The following is a 22,215-nucleotide window of genomic DNA, read 5'->3' as shown; positions in this document are numbered from 1 at the left end:
GTTGGAGTCCCTCAAGGCTCTGTCCTAGGGCCCCTACTTTTTTCCATCTATACCCTTGGCCAAGGACAACTCAAAGTCCCATGGATTCCAGTACCACCTGTATGCGGACAACACTCAGATCTACCTCTCTGGCCCAGATGTCACCTCTCTGCTGTCCAGAATCCCAGAGTGTCTATCAGCCATATCCTCCTTCACTTCTCGCTTCCTAAAACTCAGTGTAGACAAAACTGATCTTTCCCCCCATCTCGTGTATCTCCCCCTACCTGATCTATTATGGTAAACGGCATCATGCTCTCTCCCGCACCTGAAATCTGCTGCCTCGGGGTAACTCAACTCTGCCCTGTCCTTTAAACCGCATGTCCAAACTCTTGCCACCTCCAACTCAAAAATATTGCCGGAATCCATCGCTTCCTCAGCCCACAATCTACTACAACTCTTGTGCATGCCCTCATCATCTCCCGCCTCAATTACTGCAACACCCTCCTCTGTGGCCTCCCCGCTAACTCTTGCACCACTCAAGTCTGTCCTCAACTCTGCTGCCCGGCTAATCCACCTCTCTCCTCCCCTCTGCAAATCCCTTACTGGCTCCTAGTTCCCCAACAAATCCAGTTCAAACCACTAACACTGTCCACAACCTGTCCCCTCCCTATATCTCTGAACTAATCTCCCAAAATCTTCCCTCGCGTAATCTTTGATCCTCCCAAGACCTCCTACTCTCCTCCACACTTATTTATTTGTTCCTCACACAACCGTCTCCAAGATTTCTCCCGAATATCCCCCATCCTCGAATTCCACGCCTCAACACGTCCGATTATCAACCACCCTCGGATCTTTCAGATGGAACCTGAAAACCCATCTCTTCAGGAAAGCTTACAGCCTGCAATAACCATTCTGCCGCAGCACCACCACCTGAGCTGCCGCACCCTAGACCTTCTGTCTCTTCCCCATTATCCCGTAGAAGTCCGCAAGGACAGGGTCCTCTCCCCTCTGTACCAGTCTGTCATTGTAAATTTGTTTACTGTAAACGATATCTATAACTCTGTACGTAACCCCTCTCACGTACAGCACCATGGAATTAATGGTGCTATATAGATAATAATAATACTATTGATATAGTTGAAGAACAGTTTGGGATTAGATAAAGTATTTTTCTCCCTATAGTTTTTTTTTTTCTAGAGCTTTAACGGTGCCATCCTGCTTTAGTAGTTTAAAGGTTTTCTTTTTACTGTTAATTGCCCCTCTTACTTGTTTTTTAGCCACATTGGGTTTTTCCTATTTCTTGTCCTTTTATTCCCACAAGGTATAAACTGCTTGCAGTGCCTATTCAGGATGTTCTTAAACATTTCCCATTTATTAACTGTATTCTTATTTCTGAGGACATTGTTCCAGTCAACCAGATTAAGGGCATCTCTAAAGCTGGTCAAACTTTGCCTCCCTAAAGTTCAGTGTTTTTGTGACTCCCTGACAAGTCCCGCCAGCGAAAGACAAGTAATTAGTATTGTTTAATGATCAGTATTGTAGTATTCAGCAACTATGTGGTAGTAATATGTGATCCGGCCATGGTATGACAGTATTTGTCCCTTGTATGTGGGGTATTATTGGTCATTTTAAAAAACAATGTATGTGAGACATTCCCTTAATGAAAAATATACCTAAAGATAGTATTGGATAGTTTAAGAAATGTTTAATAGGTTAGAGCAAGGCTCTGCCAAGAGAGTCTACCTTGTAGTGGTGGTGGCTTAAATCTTTTAGACATAACACTACCCATGGAACGCTATATCAGATACACAGCCATCAGCTTTTGTTAATGTGTTATTGGTGAGGACGTGGTGCAGAAGTGGAGTTTATGTACATGGTGCAGTTTGCAAAAACGCAGCAGTTTTCCAATTAAATGTGTGTATGAGATTTCTGAAATCTCAGCTTTTGCTAGTATTGTGAAAGGCAGCTGAAAATCTGCATTAAAAAACGCAATGTGTGAACATAGCCTTATCTCAAGAATGGCTGCAAATTTTAATAAGTAACAATTTTGTTGCCTAGGAATCTGATCACCGCTGCTCTTCAGCTTGTAAGCACTGCCCTGAAAGCTGGTTGGAATTAGAAGATAACATTGAGCTCCAGATCAGTGCTTACAAGCTCAATAAAAAGATAACTGTGCATGTTCAGAAGAAGGTGGTACGATAACTAGTCCAAAAGAGGTCCTCACCAGATGCTCTCTGCCCGCTTAGCTAGGTCTCTCCTTGTGTGTCTTTATGAACAGTATTTTTGTTTCATTGCAAAGTCCATTAAGGGAATATGAACAGTTATTTTAATAAATTTTTCGAGTGGAAATTGTTTTTGAAGAGCTCTGACTCTTTGAGGTTGATTTGCGCACATAGCCTAAGAGGTAGCAGTCAATCAATATGAGAATACACACTTTATGCATACAGTTAGAATTCAGCACCATCCATAATTCAGAAACAAGCAGCGGAATTGTTTTTAGGTTTTTATTTCTGTACACATACAGTACAAATAGTTTTTGCGCAGATACAACCAGGTGACATGCACACATTTAGTTTTTAAGACATGTTTCAGTACTCAATTTTGAAAGCTTGTGCTATGGATGTGTACCACCAAACTACTCCTGAAGATGAAACGGAACAGGTATGTACTAAAACATGTATGTATTAAAAGTAATCCAAGACCAAAAACATCATAGTCCTTGTCTTGTACAGAAAACATAAAAAAGGACAAGTTTCACAAATGCCTGTGGCAGGAGAAATGCTGATGGTGTAGAAACAAATTTCATGTAACTTTACCCAAAATAGTTTTACGGCTAATCTCTATTTTATAGGTCATCGGGAACGCATGATCCATCAAAAGCAGTTTGCCTAATTTCAAACATTATTAATCAGTCAGCCATAGCTTCGTTCTAATAGGATCTGTCAATTCTACCCATTTTCTCTTGGATCACCTCATCATTATTAGTATTAATGGCCAGTTGTAACATTAGTGATAAAAAGACAAATAAAACCTTTGCTTGGTATGAGTGACCTGTAAAACCTATTGCTTTCACTCCTAAAATAATGGTGATGACACCAGGATTCGCAGTAGTGGTTTGACAAGTCTACAGTAATGTCACCAATTCATGGATGATTGCTTCAAGATACTGTACAAAGAAGACACTAAAAGTTATTACTTTTATAAAGGAACAGAAATGTGAAGGATCGGTGTTAGACACCAGGAATAAAATAGGCTAAATTTCCTCCAAAACACTCACGTTACACTTCAGAACACATTACTTTTTTTTGTTTTATTATTTATTTATTTTTTTATTTTAAGGTGCATCATATCCCTGTCTGTTTTAGAGGGGATGCAGTGCGCTCTAAGTCATCCCGACAGTAAAGTGATCAACACTCACGGTTCGTTTAATGGCACTTCTTCCAATTTGGTGACCCGTGATTTTGGCTCCACAACATTTAGCAACATTTATTAAAATACTAACATTGATTTTGCATCTGTACAAACCCCATCTTCCCTCCCTCAAGATCACAAAACTAGATCGGCCATCATTATTTTTTGTTTTCTTTCTTCCTTATGATGCATCTAAAAAACCCCAACAGCTACAGCATAGTTCACATTATGATTAACAGTATTCAACTAGAAAGCACTAATGTAACAGTTACAATGAATACACCTTTGTCGGCAGGTCCTGTAACGAGAGACCCTTGTGAAGGCCAATCCTTAAGCAAAGTGTTCGAAGAGCTAACATTTCCAGGCCTGGATCACCCATTACTAGAACTTACAGGATGGAATGGGGGCCGATTAGATCTTGACCTGTGTATAGAAGACCTGCACCGAGCTAGAGGTTAGCTATACCCTGCCTGTGTATTGTCCTGTATCTGCCCAGCCATAGAGTCGTCATGATTTCCACACATTCACACCCATCCTATATAAAAAAATTCCTTTCTGATTGGTTTTAGAAAGTCTTACTAGTCAAGGAGACTTCTCAAGTTGGCCATTGATTAAAAGCAACAGATCAGAAAAGAATCAGGGGCCATTTATCCCAGATATAGACCCTAACCAACCATCGTAAATTAGGGTTTCTTGCTCTGAACCAATGTAAGGTGTTACTTGCTTCTAGTGTAAGGTCTAATGTTTTCTACAATGGTATTGCGAGGAATTAGCAATCTCCTACTGACCAGCACACGCGGTCTGACCTGTCATCAAAATTGCTATACATCACAAAGGCATTAACTCTTTCGATGGGGAAATAACTCTGCCCTTAGTAGCCATGGTTCTGTTCATACAGGAGGGAAGAGTATTCGGCAGAATTTGGCACATATTTGACTTCACATCTTTAAAAGCCTTTTCCCAAATGTCTTCAATGCAAGACGTAAAACCTGAGGGGTAACCATAAGGTACGCTCAGTAGTAGCTGCAAATTATAATGAATGGCAGCTAACCAGTCTTTCAAGGTAGTGGTATTTCTCAATTTCCCAACTTTTCTGTATTGCTCAAGTATTCTAGCAAAAAAAAAAAAAAAATAGAAACGTATTAGAACGCGGAGTCCATTAGCTCAGTCATCCCTTTCATGTTCACTTAGGCATGTGTGGAGAAGTGTCCTACTGATAAGCAGAAGCCTCCCACTACTGTTGCGTTGCCTGGTTCCTCCTTCGCACCATCTCAGTTTCTCACCCAGGAACCAAAGTTTTGTTACTTGGGCAGCTGTAAATGTAAAGCAAGGATATGGAATAGAAATTGAGAATTACAATGTCAAATAAATAGTAATCAGTCATTCATTTCACTTTTGTCTGTGAATGTAGGTCTTCCTACGAATGACCAACTGGAAATGAAGTATCAGATGTCAGATTACACCAATTTTAGGATCAAATCACTGCTCAAGACCAATCATTTCTTGATATCCTAGAGTGTTAGAGGCTGAATTTCCTTTTGATGTTTTCCCATATGGTTGAAGGGGTCTAAGCAGACTTAGCAGCTGTGTGGGAGGATGCCCCAATACCAGAAAATCCCAAGGTTGGTCTGCACGACCTGTGCAAAGGGGAAAAAATAAATACATGAGATGTTTCTTCGTGACAGTTATCCGGCTATGTTGATTTGATACCATTGACCGTGGTGTTTTCCGATACACCATCCCCCATGGCTACTGAATCATGAAGGCCAGAGTAATCCTTGAGTTCAGAGTTTGTTAACAAGAGTGGTTGCTCTCCTTTCTTGTGAGGTAGGAGAGGCTGGCGGGTATAATGCTCTCCGTGAGGGATGTTTTCCGGGAGGCTTTGGTTCTTACTTTCAGGCAGTAGAAGAATGCAAATTATGCAAATCAAAGTACAGCAGGCAAAGATGACATGGTGGAGGAAGTACCCCTTCTGATTGTGAAGCTCCATGATGGGGGCAGTTAGCATCCCAAAACCGGCACTAGCCAAGACCAAACCCAGACCTCCACCCCTAAAAAAACAAAACAAAATATAATTAGCTACCAATGTATAATAATCCATATGGGAACAACGAAACATACGGTAAAACAAATTATAGGTCGTTTTACTTTGCCATGTTGTCAATAATTATTATGTGTGAATATATGTTCTAACCAGTGTGCATTGTAGGATGTGCGTCTATCGTCATAGACTCCTAGAAAATTTCACAAAAACCCAATGGATCTCATTATAAGTCAGTGGAGTGTGTCAGGCTCTGGTTTTAGCCATTCTGCAATGGGTCTGCTAGTGTGTTATCACTAGAAGAAGCTGCAAGAACCAGCCAAGCCAGCTTCGTCTCAAAGTCTGGGTACAACTACAATAAAAGACAACTTTAAACATCTGAATTAGTATCAGTGAATGCCGTCACATATTATGGATGAGCATGGCTTAGCACCTGAAGCAGAAATAATCGTACAAATACAGGGTTAGGTCAGAAATGAGTTGATTTGTTGAGTTGTTTTTGTTTCCTTGTGGCCACTAGAGGGCAGGCAATGACTGAGAAAGTCTTACTGGGTTCTTAAGCACCAGTTGAAATGACTCTAGCGGGTCCAGCCCTTGTACTGGTGAGAAGCGAGCTTAAAGCTATGTGCCCACGTTGCAGAATAGAAGCAGAATTTTCTGCTTCAAGTCTGCATACCCTTGCAGGAAAAACGCATGCAAATTTAGACGCGTTTTTACAGCGTTTTCCATGCGAATTTCTAATGCATGTCAATGGGTGTGGAATTGCTGCGATTCCGCAAAAATAATGAACAAGCTGCGTTTTTTTCCGCGATGCGTTTCCGCCACGGGAAAAACGCACTATGGGCACATCAATTGCGGAATGCATTAGAAATTAATGGGATGCTGTTTCTAAGCTTTTTTTTTTTTAAGCGTTTCCATCGCGGAAAAATTGCAGCAAAAACGCTTAAACGCAACGTGGGCACATAGCCTAATACTGCCCTTGTTTGATAAACCTGTAGTGGGGTCCTTGGTGAAGGAAAAACGGTGTGTTGACAGTATAAAGTGCCCACTAAAGAAGCTTAGACTACAGTTACACATTGCATTTTTTCAAAAGGCACTGCAAAATACATGTTTTTTGCCATGATATTCAACATGGTGATAAAAGTGCAGTTTATCATGTAAAAAAAAAATATTCCAGTGAACTGTGATGTGGTTTTATAACAATTTTGAATACTGTAGAAAAAGCAATGCGTTTTTTAAATAACTTTTGTAAAGTGCAGTGGAAAAAATGCATCACATCCAAGTAATAAGAATAACCAACAACCACACAACTAGATCTTATAAATGACTCTATAGTACCAGCCACTTCATTACTCTCTTCTATGTAACTGCTTAAAGAAATGCATGTTAAGACGTGAGGGAAATGAAAGTCCAGCGCCTATAGTGCTGGCAGAAGGCCAATAAAAAGGAGTCTCTCACTCAAGTGAACGGTAAGCCACAGTGCATGGGAAATGGAACAGTTACTGGACATAGATTAGACTAGTATGAACAGCTGAAGCAGTTTCAAATAGTGGTACAAAAGGGCAGGAAGATCATGCTTTTCTACAGGTTTTGTATGAAAGGATGGGTATGCTGTAATTTATTTCTATAATAGGTTTCTACATTATTTCTATAAAAAGAGGGAGTAGTAAAGGAAAAACAAGATTTCCTTATTCTTAAGTGCTGCAGCTAATTAACGTCAGGGACTAAGATGCCCCCTCGGTGGGAATATTTACCAGACAAGAGGAATCATTCAGGGAGTTATCAGAACCAGACAGGATGGTAAAGTGATGCAACAATGGGCAGAATATGGGAAATTTATCATTAACCTCACAGCAATGCTATTCCAGTTATTACATCGGTTCAAAAAGAGTCCGAGAGCGCTGGGTTATAATGGCCAACAGCCAAGGGCGAGGAAAGCTTCAATAGTGGGAAATCCACGGGTTCATTCACTTATTGGTACAAGGCTTCTATTAGAGCGTAATTCCCATTAATGCTGTGCCAAGAAGAGCCCCACAGAGAATACATTTATCCACTTGGGCCCTGCACCCGGTGGACGTGACAATGTCATCCGGCCCGCCAGCTACAGATGCACCCACATCCTGGGTACACAGCATTTTCTGGTTTGTCGAGTTGCACATAGCGCTCAGATAAATGGGCTTTATGTATGTGTATGAGGAAATAAAATGGCTTTTCCGGATAGCAGAGTAAGGTGCCATCTGATCACGTCCCAGCATAGGCATTGCGCCACTTAAGGAGAGTTCTAAAATGACTGACAATGAGCCATCAATCAAATTACATTCAGCACAATGAGTTCAATGTAAAGGTATTGTCCCATTTCATGAGAAAAAAACCCACAACAGATCACTCCCCCACCCAAAGCTGCTGAGCGCACCGATTGGCTGCCATGCTGTTGGCACAAGAGCCCATGCCAGACACTGGGAGCAGCGGTGGACACTCCGTGCTGGACCCGAGGAAGGTGAGGACTAAAAAGGGGACATTCTCTTTTGGCGGGAAACAACCAATCAGCATGTTTTTAGAGTATGGTAGGAAACCCACACAAACCATAAAAACATACAAACTTCAAACAGGACCCCAGCGCGGCACAACAACAGTGCTACCCATTATTCTTCAGTGTCAGATCCCCAATGATCTGATAACGAGAACCTATCCTAAAGACTGGCCAACAATATGGCAGCCCTGGTCACCCTTTAAATGAGAAATTACCAGAGGAGAAAACGTTAAAAAGTAAAAACAAATACAATTTCCCCATACAAAATATCTTAATATGAGAAAAAATAAAAGTAAATAAAACTATTAAAATTCAATACTGATAAATGACGGCCATTGTGTTTTCCGACTGGCTCGCCAATCAAGTGCCATACGTTATAACATTGTAGACAAAGCTCCATCTCTAATGGGCAGCCGATAACGTGTCAGGATATTCTTAAACTCAGTGACCAGAGGAAATCCATGCAAGATTTGGCACCATCGAAACTAGCGGAGCAAAGGCCAAATCAAGCACACGATGGCAGTCCTGTAATGTAGTAATGCAGACCACAGGCCCACCAACTACAACTCTTATGGATATGTTTAAAAGGACAACTCTCGGTATAGAATATTATTCAACAATTGAAGAAACCATTGATTTTTGTTATGAGAACGCAGGAAACAATATATACTGGAAATTTTTAGATCTATTTTTTTTTTCTTTTAAAATAGTTTGTGATCTTCCCTAAAATCTAACCACTAACTCCCCTGTTAGAGGCCGCTCACCCAGCCAAACCAGTTTTCCTATTTTGCGCTGATGAAGAGCAAACACCCTAAAACATGTGTCTGCTGATTATCCTAAGTCCTGTTGCAACATCCTTTAAAAGGGGTCGATATGAGCTTTTAGGATCCAAGTATGTGGCACTAGAGTTCCTCTCCTTCTCTGAAGAGCCTATTTGTATTACCGGTAGCCCATTGCGTGTACAACCTCACTCTCCATGCCCCCTGTGCTCTGTAGATCTCCAATGGATAGACTACAGCTAGGCGACTCAAATAATTGGCTGTGACCAATGGGATCTACTATGTGCAGGAAACCAAGTTCTTGGTAGCATGTCCTACAGCTTCCCGGGCGACAACGGCTTCCCTTGCCTTGTTTTCCATGAACACCTACAGCAAATCAGTGCTAACGGGAAAAGCAGTAATCAGAAGCCTAGTAAACAAGGCTTGCTTCAATGATTTCCCTTGTTCTGCAGTGAATCTGTAGGTTGCATTCTCCGCATTCAGTCATCTCCTATGCTCAGTAATACAGATCTGTCTCTGTAGCTCAGTTCAAGATGATCTGGTCAATTTAGTGGAAGTAGAATAGCGAAGTAAGCAGTGATCAGCCCTACACGCGGGTGTCGGTGGCTTCCTTTCTAATAAACCCGTACTAGGGTGCACATTAGAGCACAACCTTTCACACAGTTTTGCAATGTGGATTATATTAACCCTACTTATCCATGTTCTCCCACGATGACTGCAGAAAGACAGATAGCATTACTGACAGCAGCTGTGAATGTGCGCAGCAGTTCAATCTCAAGAGTAAAGTCAGGTCAATGAACTCGGGTGAGAGCAGACAGACAATGCCGTAGTAGAGATGGCTTTCTATAAGCTTTACCATAATGTAAGCATATGTTCACACAGTGTGGATTCGGATCAAAAACCCTCATCAAGAAAAGCGTCAAATACACTTAATGGAAAACCAGCCTTATTGCACATGGAGCTGTTATTTCCCCTCAGATTTTTTAAGCATGGAAAAAAGAGCCATATGTCAATTCTTGAAGAATTTTGGGTCAGAAAAAAAAACCTACACAATTGGCCTCAGAATGCTTAAGGGTAAATTCACATGGCGTTCTTTCCAGGTGGTTTCCACCGTAAATCCCCTGAAGAAGCGCTAAAAAAATGCTAGAAAGAATTAACATATGCACTGCCATATCAAATGCTTATGTTAAATCTTTTCAGCTTATTTTACCCACTTCAGGCTTTGAAAGCCATCAAGTATATAAAAGAAGCGACTAGTCCATTCTTTAGGGGTCTTCCATTTGGAAGTTGCTGAACTACTTTATGTATACAGTTGGAAAAAAAAAAAAAAAAGCTGGTGAAAAAGTGCCCAAACAGACGCCAAAGACAACGCTTCCAGAAAAATGCCACAAGTGGTTTACTGAAGAGACTAAAACTCAACATGTACGCTGTGTGCACATACTCTTGGGGTATGTGCACACAGTGTGACTTAGACGCGGTGCGGCTGCTTCAGGAAAACGCTGGCAGCTTCACCATCATCTCTTTCACCATAGAGTGGTACGTATGGAGGATCGGCAGTTTCAGAGCATGTCGCATGAGCATGTCACAGGTTTTACCACTTCAGGGTTTCCAGAACATGTGCACAGCAATGTTGCTTTAACATTGCTGTGCATGCTGTTCACTTTATGGGGCGCTTCTCAGCAAAATCCGCCTGAAAAAGACAACATGAGCATATAAACTTAGGGAGGTTATTGTTGTGGATTCTGGAGGGGATTCTGCACCAAAATTCACATTAAAACCTACTTCAAATATCCTGCATAAGCCAATCATTGATTTTAATGGAAAACACATTGCAGTATTTCCAACGTATGCTTGAAAAAAAAAATGGCTCATGTCTGGCCGTTGCATAAAAACAGAAACAACATTCCCCCATGAAAACATACCCTCCTAAGCACTTCATCCCCAAAAACTGAAGCAAACATCAGTCCATGCTGTCAAGTTATGAAAAAAATCCAATATAGACATTGGGGTGTGTTCACACTGAGTTTGTTTTTTTTAAGGCGTGTTGGAGAGGAAACTGTTCAAAATCTCGCTTAAAAAAACCTATTATAATTCATTTCTATGGCAAATACACTTTACTGTTCATACCAGGAGGGTTTTTTTAAGCTTTTTTTTACCCTGAAAAGATTTTGAAAAATTCCTAGGGAATTTTGACCAGGGGTGCCCAAACGTTTACATGCTACTCTATGTAAGGCACTGCAGAATATGACAGCGCTATATAAGTAACGCATAATTATAGTTAGGGCTTGTTTTCACTTGCGAGGAACACGTCCGTGTCTCGCATGTGGAAACGAAGCTCTGGTGCCGGCACTCCGGAGCGGAGCGTGCGGCTGCATGTGTTGCTATGCGGCCGCACGCTCCGCTCCACAGTGCCGGCGCCAGAGCTTCGTTTCCACATGCGAGACGCGGACGTATATCTCGCAAGTGGAAACAAGCCCTAAGAGTGAGTCTGGCATCAGAGAAAGATGGGAGAATTCAGTAACCGGATGCCCAGAGATGAGTGAAGACTAACAGAAGCAGCAGTGACACGATCGCAATGTAGGTAGAAGTAAAGTATGTACCTGATCACGGTGGGGGTGATTTCAGCGCAGAAAAACACACTTAAACTGCCAACTGCATGAGAGGAGAACATCCCGATAATGGAGAAGATGACTGAGAATTTATTCTTCACCGTTTCACTCATACCTTAAAACATATCAAGCACAACATCATAATTAACATATTCAAGGCAATTTAAAGACAACTAGTACAAATCTGTCCAATGTGTCTTCAACATTATATACTACAAAATAAAGACTAGTGAATGAGATCTTACCCATGTCAGGACGCTGCGCGTATTTTCCAATCACTATTCCCAAACGGCAGAGGAGGGAAAAGGAAATAGAGAAGAAAATGAACGTGATCTCATTTCCCTAGGTACATTGCACAATACAACACAGAAAGTTAATTTGTTTCAGGGTAAACACAGAAATATCAATGTGTTGGACCCCAACATATCTATGTACAAGCTCGCTAATCTGTACGGTCTGTCCAATTTATCTAAACGGGGTTCACGGGAATCCAAGCCGATGCTGCAGATCAGATACATACACGTGAAATAGATTATACAGTCGTGGACATTTCTGCAACAAACCTACAGTCTCCGAATAAACTCCAAGGCGCAGATTCATTAAGACCAATGTTCTATACGCCAGTCTTAGGAGCGATGGAGTAAGGTGCACATAATGCAGAAATGGACGTCAGCCGAGGGCTTGCATACAATGCTTCGTAATTCGTTGTGTAAATTATTATAAATCTGTGGCGTGCATTTGACCATGGCTCACAGTTGTGCCCACTTTTCAAAAATCTGTCCGAGCAGGGACCGATGTAAAAACTCCAAAAGCAGTAACATGTTTGAGCAACTTTTTGTTGGTTAAAATTTAATGGCTGGATCCAGGTATTTTCAAAGTTCCAGCGCTATACTCATGCTGCAGAGGCAACGTTAAAATAATAGTAAAAATGGACCATAAAAAAGCGGATGAAAATCTGATAAATACTGATCAAGATTAATATTAATTAACATTTTCTTAAAATCTAAAGAAACAAAAAACAGCCGATGTGTGAATGAGGCATAAAAATCCTTGAATACTCCCAATTTATGGCTAAGAAGCAATGAATACTACACATTAATGGTAAATCTAGACTATGTTGAGGTGTTGCTTCAATCAGACATTTCTAGAAATGGGGCGAACCGCTCCTGGCACACGAGCTGATGTATCAGAGTCACAAATAAAGAGGTGACTATGTACGTGAATGGCTTTGTTTGTTAATTTCTATAGGCTTTATGTAAACTCCTGAGCAAGTGTGGAGATGTTATAAATGTTGATTATAGGAATAACTCATTAGGATTAGTAGTGCATAAACGAATATACTGACAACACAGCAGGGGCTCACAGAATGAAGCAGCTGCGAGCCTATGCTATGTGGTCAATAAATTCACTTAGGCTTCCTTCCCTGGCCAGGAGATGTGCTATGTAGCGACCATGTTGCTGCATGGTCAGAAATGGCAAATAAGTCAGTACATAGCAGCAAAACATTTATATCATCTCAGAACAGGAACTTTTTTTTTTTTTAAACACATCCTATTGTGGAACTTATTATTCCAAGATTTATTTATTAAAAGTGTGGTTTGTTCGTGAGAAAACCCTTTATGGTTTCTTTGGTGTAGTGTGCAAATGCACAGATGTACAATGATTTTTTTTATCATAGACAAAAATGCTACTATTCGCTGCTAGGTCCAATGCAAATTCTTTAAATTTGGCATATAAGGACACCTATCATGCTATATGTATCTTTCAATGCCACCGGTGGAATAAGACTTAAGTTCTGCTATTCACATTAGATGGCTGTTGGCCGAATTATGGTTTGGCCAGTAGTGATGTTGACCATCTATCCCATACAATGAGTGCTCTCTTGGAGAGTGCTCCTGTGTTCTCTATGAGAGAGCCAAAGTCAGTCACGTCTAGTACACTAATAAAGCAGATGATACGGTCACATAAATAACTACTTACAATTCAGAAGACCAAGCTGAAGAAGTGATGCCAAAGCGGTTAGTATCATGAACAGGAGCAACCCTCCCCTCCGTCCCAAAAATCCGACAACAGGACACATTGCCAGACACGATGCTAATGTAATTCCTGCCATGGCAAAGTAGTTGGCATAGAAGTTGTGCATGATGTTCATATTGACTTCAGGGTCCATCAGACTTTTAGCAAAACAGTGGTGTATCCCATATCCGGTCAAGCTGGAAATGATTACACAAGGACACAATAAAAAAAAAAAATCACGTCGGCATCTCAGAAAAGTCAACACATTACCAAGATATTATAGACCATCATATTATAACCATTCTCCTTTTATGTGTTACACCAGTGACAAGAATAATAAAAGGCCCTCAAAGAAGACCTAACTGGCCAGCTACGATTACTCCATGCGCTCCACAGCACCTTTCTTCTAAAAGAAGTCAGAGCTGGTGAGGGAGGCCTACTTGGCTCAGAAGAGTGCAAGGTTTTATTTCTGTGCTACTTACCTGTGGATATGCAGAATACTAGAGTTTCCCAATCTTTAAAAGGGACTCTGTCAGCAGGTTTTTGCTATGTCATCTGAGGATACCAAGAGATGGTGGTTTAAAACACAGAATTCAGCGATTGGTCACTTATCAAGCTGTGTGCGGTTTACTTACAGTGAAGGTTTTAATCACAAGGACATTATCATTGCTGTGACTAGCTATTCGCTTGCCTCCTGGTCTGACTCTGCCTCGATAAGCAGCTCACTGTCAATAGACTATATATGTACATACAGAGCTCTGTGTCACAACTGCTGCACTCAGTAATCTAAGTGATACATCGTTGGATTAAGGGTCTTTTTTCCTACATTACACTGCTCTCAGATGAGGTAGCAAAAACCTGCTGACAGATTCATTTTAAACCAAGACAAATATCTACATGAGTATAACTAGGTGGGAGTCCCAATGATTTTACATTGATGGCCTTTGCTAGATAATCAACTGAAAATTGGAGACAACCCATTTAGAGTTTTTTTCCCATTTGTAATTACATACAGTACTTGACAGACTTTCCATAGAAAAGTTTGGATGTACTTTTGATTGGTCAATACACAGTATAAAAAGTATGAAATGCAATATAACACAATGTTATTTTATATGTTACACCAAATGACAAAGTGAGGATTACTTGTGATATGCAGTACAAAAAAGTAAGAAAAAAATACTGCTAAAATAATAGTATGTTAAACAATATTTGTACCCAAAAGGATGTTCTGTATTCCTTAGACTGCAAGATACATTAGAAGATGTAGCCGAGTTTAGATGCTACATGTAGTTAAAAAAACGCTGTTATTGGGATTATTACACCATCTACCGCGGCCTGCGCTCCATCTGTTTGTTACCATGCTTGTAGGGCTAGCAGGTACCAGAGTTCTACATACAGTGGGGAAAATTCTGGCTGTCACAGACCTGTTACTTTTTCTTTAAGAAGCCCTCCTACTCTGCACTCATTACCTGTATTTATTGCACCTGTCTGAACTCGTTACCTGTATAAAAGACACCAGTCCACTCACCCTCACACTCCAACCTCTGCACCATGGCCAAGACCAAAGAGCTAAGGAAACCAGGGACAAAATTGTAAACCTGCACAAGGCTGTGATGGGCTACAGGAGAATAGGCAAGCAGCTTGGAGAGAAAGCAACAACTGTTTATTAGAATTATTAGAAAACGGAAGAAACACAAGATGACTGTCAGTCTTCTGCTTTCTCGGGCTCCAAGCAAGACCTGTAAAAATTACAGACCTCTCTATGTTTTGTAGGTGGGTAAAACTTGCAAAATCAGCAGTGTATCAAATACTTATTTTCCCCACTGTATACATGTTGGGACTCTAGGAAACCACTTTTGAAGATGCTGATTGAACTCTTACTTGTGTGATCATGGTGTAGTAGGGAATCTGGAAGGTACACCAGGTCAGACACACTGTGTGCGTTAATTTTACTAGTGATGCCTTATTTCTTGCTCTTACACTGAGGTCTCAAATAAAAGGAATGGTACGAGATGTGGCAATAACTTTGTTCAAATGTTTTGTGCCTGACTATTCAGCTTCTTCTGTGCAAGTGCAAAAACAGGAACTGTGATCCAGTGAGTCTGAAAAATCATTTTTCTGCACTGTACAACCACTTCATGGATGCTTACAGTTCTCCTGCTGAACATGTCTGCGGATGAGGCGGACCAATTGGCTGGTAACTGTGCGGAACCTCACTGGCAAAGTTCTGTCTAGCAGGGTCATAAAATTGCATCTTCTGGATGTATCTCCAGCGGTCATTTATAGGGATTGGCCACATTATCTTTATTTCAATAGAATTTTACAGGATCCCCTCCTGCACTCATTAGTAATTATGAGAGAATTTGTTAGGAAAACGATTGCAGATTCCGAATTTGCCATATTTGTACCTTATCGGTGGGGAATTTATGTTTGACGATCGTTTCTGAACATATTCGCTCATCTGTATTCCCATTGACTCCAATGGTATTCGGCGACAGTAGGTGATTATTGAAAATACGGCAATCGTAATCCGAATATTGAAATATTCACTCATCTCTACTCTTTATCATAGATTGTACAGCTCTTCGGTTCTTTGGTGTATCCGCCACAGAGCACACAACATATGAGGATGCAGCATTCACAAACATTGGGGCATCGTGATAACGCTACACATTATAGGTCGACTTACGAATTAACACAAAGGACGAGTATATTCTTCCACAGGTTCCTGGTTCCCACGACTTTCACAATACAAACTTTCTTCGGTCTTCTTGCGAGCTCCCTTTCCAATTCTGTAAAGTAGACACAAATTAATCTAACATTCATATATCCTTCCGAATATCCAAGACCTGGCTCTGTTCTGGAAATCCTCATGGCGGATCGTTCCACTATCATCTGCCCATGCTAGAAGCACTGTGTTCTTGTTCTTTGCCTCTTTGGGAGAACATGAGGTACAACTGCTTGGAGAATGCTAGCCCACCCACCCAAATACGCTAGAAAATAAGGTGGGGGTCTCATGGCTACATAAACCCTGAATAGCCTCCATGTTATTCTATGGGTTTTTACTTCAGCTGTTTTTGTTTATAAAAGGTCAAACAAAGGTCAGTGAGTCAGCTCTGATTACCTCAGGAGCAGTTCAAACCGGTTCTGACTGGCTATATTGGCGCCTTTTTAATGGTTTGCTATTGGTTGATTACTTTGGCGGTCTTTTTAAAAAGCCCTACTTGGTGGTTCTTTACCCATTCCGCCGGATATATGAAGAAAAGAAGATCCCACTCTCCCTTTATTTATTATTCCTACTGTCGTGATGGTTTATTTGTCGGAAAATTGCCCATTCTATGGGTGGGTTGGTTTATTGGTGTTTTGACAATTTTATCCAAGTAATTTATTGATTTATTATATTATTGAGTCTTAGTGTAACCAAAAATAAGCTTCACGGCCATTTATTCCAACAATTTGAATTGTCTTTTTATTATTGGTATGAATGGGTTTTGTGTGACCATGTTATGGTAATGACAGAAGGAGCTGTCACCCCTTTCGAAGGGATGGTCAAGGTGTCCGCCATCAGAGGGTGACTTACAATAAAATAAAACGGCCTGATAAGCAATAATCGAAACTTATTTAAAGAAAAAAAATATATCGGTGGCAGGCAGCGTAACATTTGAGGTGCACAATTCTTACCTTGCATTACTCCTTTGTTGTCGCTTTCTGTGTTCACTCTGTTCTTGTGAATAGTCTGAAGAATTTGCTTCTTGGAAGCATCAAACTGCATTGTGGCCATTAACCACCTCAAAGATTCGGGAAAGATGCTGTAGGCAAATGACAACCATAGACGGCACATTTTATAAGTTTCTATATACATATACAGAAAACAAAGCTGACCAGTGCTACAAAAAGTTACACCAGGCTCACTTTGATTGTAACTTTGAACATGGAGTTGCTTTGGGATATTTAGCACTTGTGGGCGAAATAAGCCATGGTATAAAGGGACGCATACAGTGTAGTGTTATAGGGAATAACCCGATACTTAGAAAGTTCTTATTTTTAATCCCTTCTCATTTTTTTATTGTAAATTGTAAAAAGAAAAAAAAAAGGAAAGAAAAAAAAAGGAAAAAAATGAAAGAAAAAAATAAGGAAAGAAAAAAAAAAGGAAAGAAAAGCAGCGATGTGTATGCAGTCTTAAAGTTTGTGTATCTCCCATGCCCAACTCATATAAAGGATGTATATACTTACTACCAGTAGGATAGCATCAGAATAAAAGGGCAGATTATGACAGCCTGGAGGATCTGCCAGTCTCTACAGAGAGCTGCCAACCCTGGCAGAAGAAATTGTCCTGCCATTCCAATGAAACTGGCCACCATTGTAATCATGAACCTGTGTCCCGGAGGGCAAAGTTCTATCCCTGAAATAGAAAACGGGTCTATCAGAATTTTCTTTACAGAGACTTACCATTTGTGTATACAAGTATGATCAGCATTAATATGATTAGTATTCCTGGAAAATATGGGTAATAGTCACTTTTTTCTCCATCCATTATTGTCTCCAACAGAACAAGCCTTGTATTACAAGAGCTGCCCGAGGACATAAAAAGTTATCTTAATCTGGTTTTAATTGCATTAAAAAGTTATTTTAATGCAATTAGAAACTAATTGACAATAGTAATGTAGTATAACCAATTCAAGGGTTTTTCCCATCTTCTACAGGGTGTGCCATAAATATATGATAGATGGGCATCTACCTTATGACGATGCCCTATTTCTGCAATGCTGTCAAAAGTAGAGTTACCTGTGCTGCTCTTTATGCACATGCTCAGTAATGGGGCAATGCTGGGCAGTCGGAAGTCAGGGAAATTGAGGAGTCGGAGGTTTAGCTTAGCTCCGGTAACACTAAGGCTATGTTCACACCTTGCGTCGGGTCCCTGCGGGTTCTCCCGCAGCGGATTTGATAAATCTGCAGGGCAAAACAACTGCGGTTCTCCCTGCAGATTTATCGCGGTTTGTTCCGCGTTTTCCGCTGCGGGTTTCCGCCTATACTATTGATGCTGCATATGCAGCATCAATAGTAATGTTAAAAATAATAAAAATTGGTTATACTCACCCTCTGATGTCCGGATCTCCTGGGCGCTGCACCCGGCGGTCCGGTTCCAAAGATGCTGTGGGAGAAGGACCCTTCGTTACGTCACGGTCATGTGACCGCGACGTCACCGCAGGTCCTGGTCGCACAGCAACTCTGACCGGACGGCCGCGTGCAGCGCCCAGGAGCTCCGGACATCAGAGGATGAGTATAACCAGATTTTTTATTTTTTAACCCCAAATATGGTTCACAGGGCCTGGAGGAGAGTCTCCTCTCCTCCACCCCGGGTACCACCCGCACATTATCCGCTTACTTCCCGCAACGTGGGCACAGCCCCATGCGGGAAGTAAGCGGTTCAATGTATTCCTATGGGTGCAGAATCGCAGCGATTCTGCACAAAGAAGTGACATGCTGCGGGTTGTAAACCGCTGCGTTCCCGTGCGGTTTTTCCCGCAGCATGTGCACAGCGGTTTGCGGTTTCCATAGGGTTTACATGTTACTGTAAACGCTATGGAAACTGCTGCGGACCCGCAGCATCAAAATCGCGGCGGTTCCGCGGTAAAAACCGCTAAGTGTGAATATAGCCTTAGTTCAGCGTTAGCCTAAGTTTCTTTCAGTTACCTAGAAATCAGGCCTCCATAAAAGGTCACTCACAAGGATCCTATTAAGGAAGGGAAATTCATAGAGGTAACTGACTTACCACCAAATTGCAATATATACCTAGTTGCCACAAATGTCTACTGAAGATCAAAGAGCCATAATGTTCCCCAACGGCAACACACCTTCAGGTTTCATTGCTGTACTTTTTTTTTTAAATAAATTCCAGGCATCATTAAATGAAACCAGGTTGAGAAAAACAACCCCAAAAGATCGATTGTCAATTCATTACGCATCTTCTATTGATTCCATTTCAGATGACAGAATTCTGGACTCTGTGCGGACAACATGCTTCATTTACAAGAGACGATCTATACAATATGAAACATACCCGATATGTAGTCATAGCTTCTGACACAGTATTCCCCAACACATACTACTAGAGCGTAATTTCCCGTAAATTGGATATTACTGCCATGCCTGAACACCCAAGTTGCACTCCACTCAAAAGCTTTTGGAAAATCTCATCAACATCCTCCAAAATTGTGTTGCAGTGTAAACATACAGTGGGTAGCACTAATGAACGCTTAACGAAAATCAGATGCTTGCTAATTAGGAAGACACTTAATACAATTTTACCTCGAATTGTGAGATGAAACAATTCCAATAGATTCTGACGAGATATTAGGATCCCCATTGAAAATGTCTTTTCCCTACAGGATTGAAAATGGACGAGAACTACCCAGGGTAGGCAATAGTTCAGATTCTGGTTGTTGTAACCTGATCTGGGATTATTTTGTGCCCAAAGTAGACATGGTCCAATCCTTTCTATGTACTGTCGATCACCTGTGATGATGTACAGGAGATTTGTACTAGAGAGCATCCCCCAGGAATCCTTCTGACTTATCCTCTGCATTAAGATAATTTATATTACCGTAGTTCCTACATAAATGTCACTATTGAGAAAATGGAACATAAAGAATGACATGCAATCTCGTAATCCTTATAGGAACGTGGAGCGAAGCAACTAAAGACTCCGATCAGAACATTCCAATCTTTCACATTAAAATTGATTCACGTTTAGATAAAAGGAAGCAGCATAAGTTCATTTCTGTCTTATTACTCCAATGCTAGATAGCACATCACCGACTCATTCTAAGAGGGAAAAATCATTCACCAGTCATAAATCTTTAAAGAAGCACTATTCCCATGAAAGTTTTCATCCTACTGATATATTGCAGTCATCATATTATATAGCACTATGTACTTGCAATTGCTCATTTTGCCTTTCTACCCAGATAATTCTTCTTTTCTCTGCTCTATGTAGTAACAGGAAGTCTCTTGTCCCAGCAGAAATCATTCCTCTCTTCTACTTTTGACCTAGCTGCTCCGCTCCTACCCTCATCATAGACTTTTGCAGTGATTCATGACATGTGCAGACAAAATTGACCTCCTGTTTCTACATAGAGCTTAGAAGGATTCAGCTAGTCAGTTTTTAATCATGTGATATAGACCTTATGGAAAAAATAAGAATTATCTGGGTAGCAAGGCAAAATGAGCAATTGTAAGCACACAGTGCTATATAAGGTGATCACTGCACTACAGTATATTAAGGGGAGAACATTTTTGATGGGAGGAGTGCTTCTTTAAGTTGACAATGCAACTCTGAATTAAAAATGGCTACATCACTTTTGTATGGCAGTGTGGCCATTATGTCAGCAACAGCAAAACGGAATCCAAGAAGGTTGTTCTCTGAACACATTCACTGCAAGAAGAAGGGAAACACTAAGTAAACGCATGTGCTATTTTACAGCCCACATAGAAGTTGGGAGCTGTGTGCATGTTCTAGGAAAGCATTTCCCCATAAATGGGTACAATATAGCCACCATGCTTGGGAAGGTTCACAAGCTTCCCCAAAAATAGGCAGTAAAGCTTTAGGCTTGTTTCACGCGCTTGACATTCAAGGTCTGAGCATAGAATTCAATGGCTGGACTGGCTATGGTCTCCATACCGGAACTCAACAGCTTCAGTGATATATATGAGATGGTTGAGTTCGGGGCAGGAGACCCACAGCCGATCTGGACATCACGGTCCATACTTGGACCATGAATCTAGAAAGTGTGAAACCTATTAGTTGTTAGACGAATCTAAGTTGATGTGCATTTTAAAAATGCAAATAATCCAAAGTTATGGCCCCGATTAACACTGGCGTTTCATTTGACAGTCTTAACGACAGGCGTGAAGGAATAAGACGCACCAAATTCATTAAGAGGTGCACGCTCTTAATGAATTTGGCACATCGTATCAGTGATATGAAGCGCCTCGCCAGAAATGCGGCCACTTTCCATGAAATTTAGAAATGGGCACCGCCCTGCTCTTCCCCAGCTCCACCAATTTTTACAGAATTGCCCTAAACAGTTGTGAAAATGCCAGAAGCTATGGAGGAACGTTCTCTAGTACAGATAAAGGTTTCTCTGTACTTAAGTAAAACAGCTTTGAATTATGCTGTATCTAAGTCAGTAAATGAAAGCTACTTGTTTATCCAATTGTACTCCTTAATCTGCTACCCTTGATTATTTACACCCTAAAATCTCCACTTTCCCAACAACTTGTTGGATCAAGACTGGGGCATCAGGCTGCACCGATTCTACCTGATAGGCACAACACTAGGATATGATTGCACAATACTATAAGATGAGCCTTTTTAACCCCTTAATGACAGCCAATACGTCTTTTAACTGACCTCAGATATAAGAGAATAGAATCTCCATACAGGTGACAATCCAGCAGCTGTCGGCTGTACACTATAGCTGACAACTTGCTATATCAGCTACGATCCGTGTTTGCACCGTTCAAATCTGTTTAACCCCTTAGATGCTGCTGTCAATAGTGACTACATCATTATATATGGTTAACAGAGTGTGGGGGCTTCTTCTTTGTCCCAATTGGTGCCCTCAGATCATGATTGTGTGGTCCTGATGTTTGCCATGGCAATTCATGACCAAATAGCGGCCTTAGAGTCTGACAGCTATAGCAATCTGTTCAGAAGTTAGCGACATTTAGGTGGTAAAAATACACATTTTCATTTCTGTCATAACACTTTGCATTAATTACTGTAAAGCATCTGAAGGGTTAATAAACTACCTCACTGCAGTTTTCAATATGTCAGGGGGTGCT

The 22,215-nt window shown here is 40.9% G+C and overlaps 1 protein-coding gene across 1 annotated transcript in view; it reads right to left on the bottom strand.

Annotated features, from left to right (window-relative positions):
- Window positions 1-2,469: 2,469 nt before the first annotated feature.
- Window positions 2,470-22,215, bottom strand: part of SLC22A23 (solute carrier family 22 member 23) — a 137,484-nt gene continuing 117,738 nt past the window's right edge. Inside the window, exons 4-10 of the mRNA XM_069730725.1 lie at window positions 17,602-17,770; window positions 17,050-17,177; window positions 16,058-16,160; window positions 13,330-13,562; window positions 11,595-11,627; window positions 11,341-11,464; window positions 2,470-5,441 (exon numbers count right to left, since the gene is read on the bottom strand). Of these exons, the coding sequence (XP_069586826.1) occupies window positions 5,084-5,441; window positions 11,341-11,464; window positions 11,595-11,627; window positions 13,330-13,562; window positions 16,058-16,160; window positions 17,050-17,177; window positions 17,602-17,770 (1,148 nt within the window). The 3' untranslated portion in view covers window positions 2,470-5,083. The remainder of the gene's footprint in view (window positions 5,442-11,340; window positions 11,465-11,594; window positions 11,628-13,329; window positions 13,563-16,057; window positions 16,161-17,049; window positions 17,178-17,601; window positions 17,771-22,215) is intronic.

Source organism: Ranitomeya imitator, chromosome 6 (assembly GCF_032444005.1).
Source record: "Ranitomeya imitator isolate aRanImi1 chromosome 6, aRanImi1.pri, whole genome shotgun sequence".
Taxonomy (NCBI): Eukaryota; Metazoa; Chordata; class Amphibia; order Anura; family Dendrobatidae; genus Ranitomeya; species Ranitomeya imitator.
The sequence above is the reverse complement of the archived record's forward strand: the minus strand, read 5'-3'. Positions and strand labels throughout refer to the sequence as shown.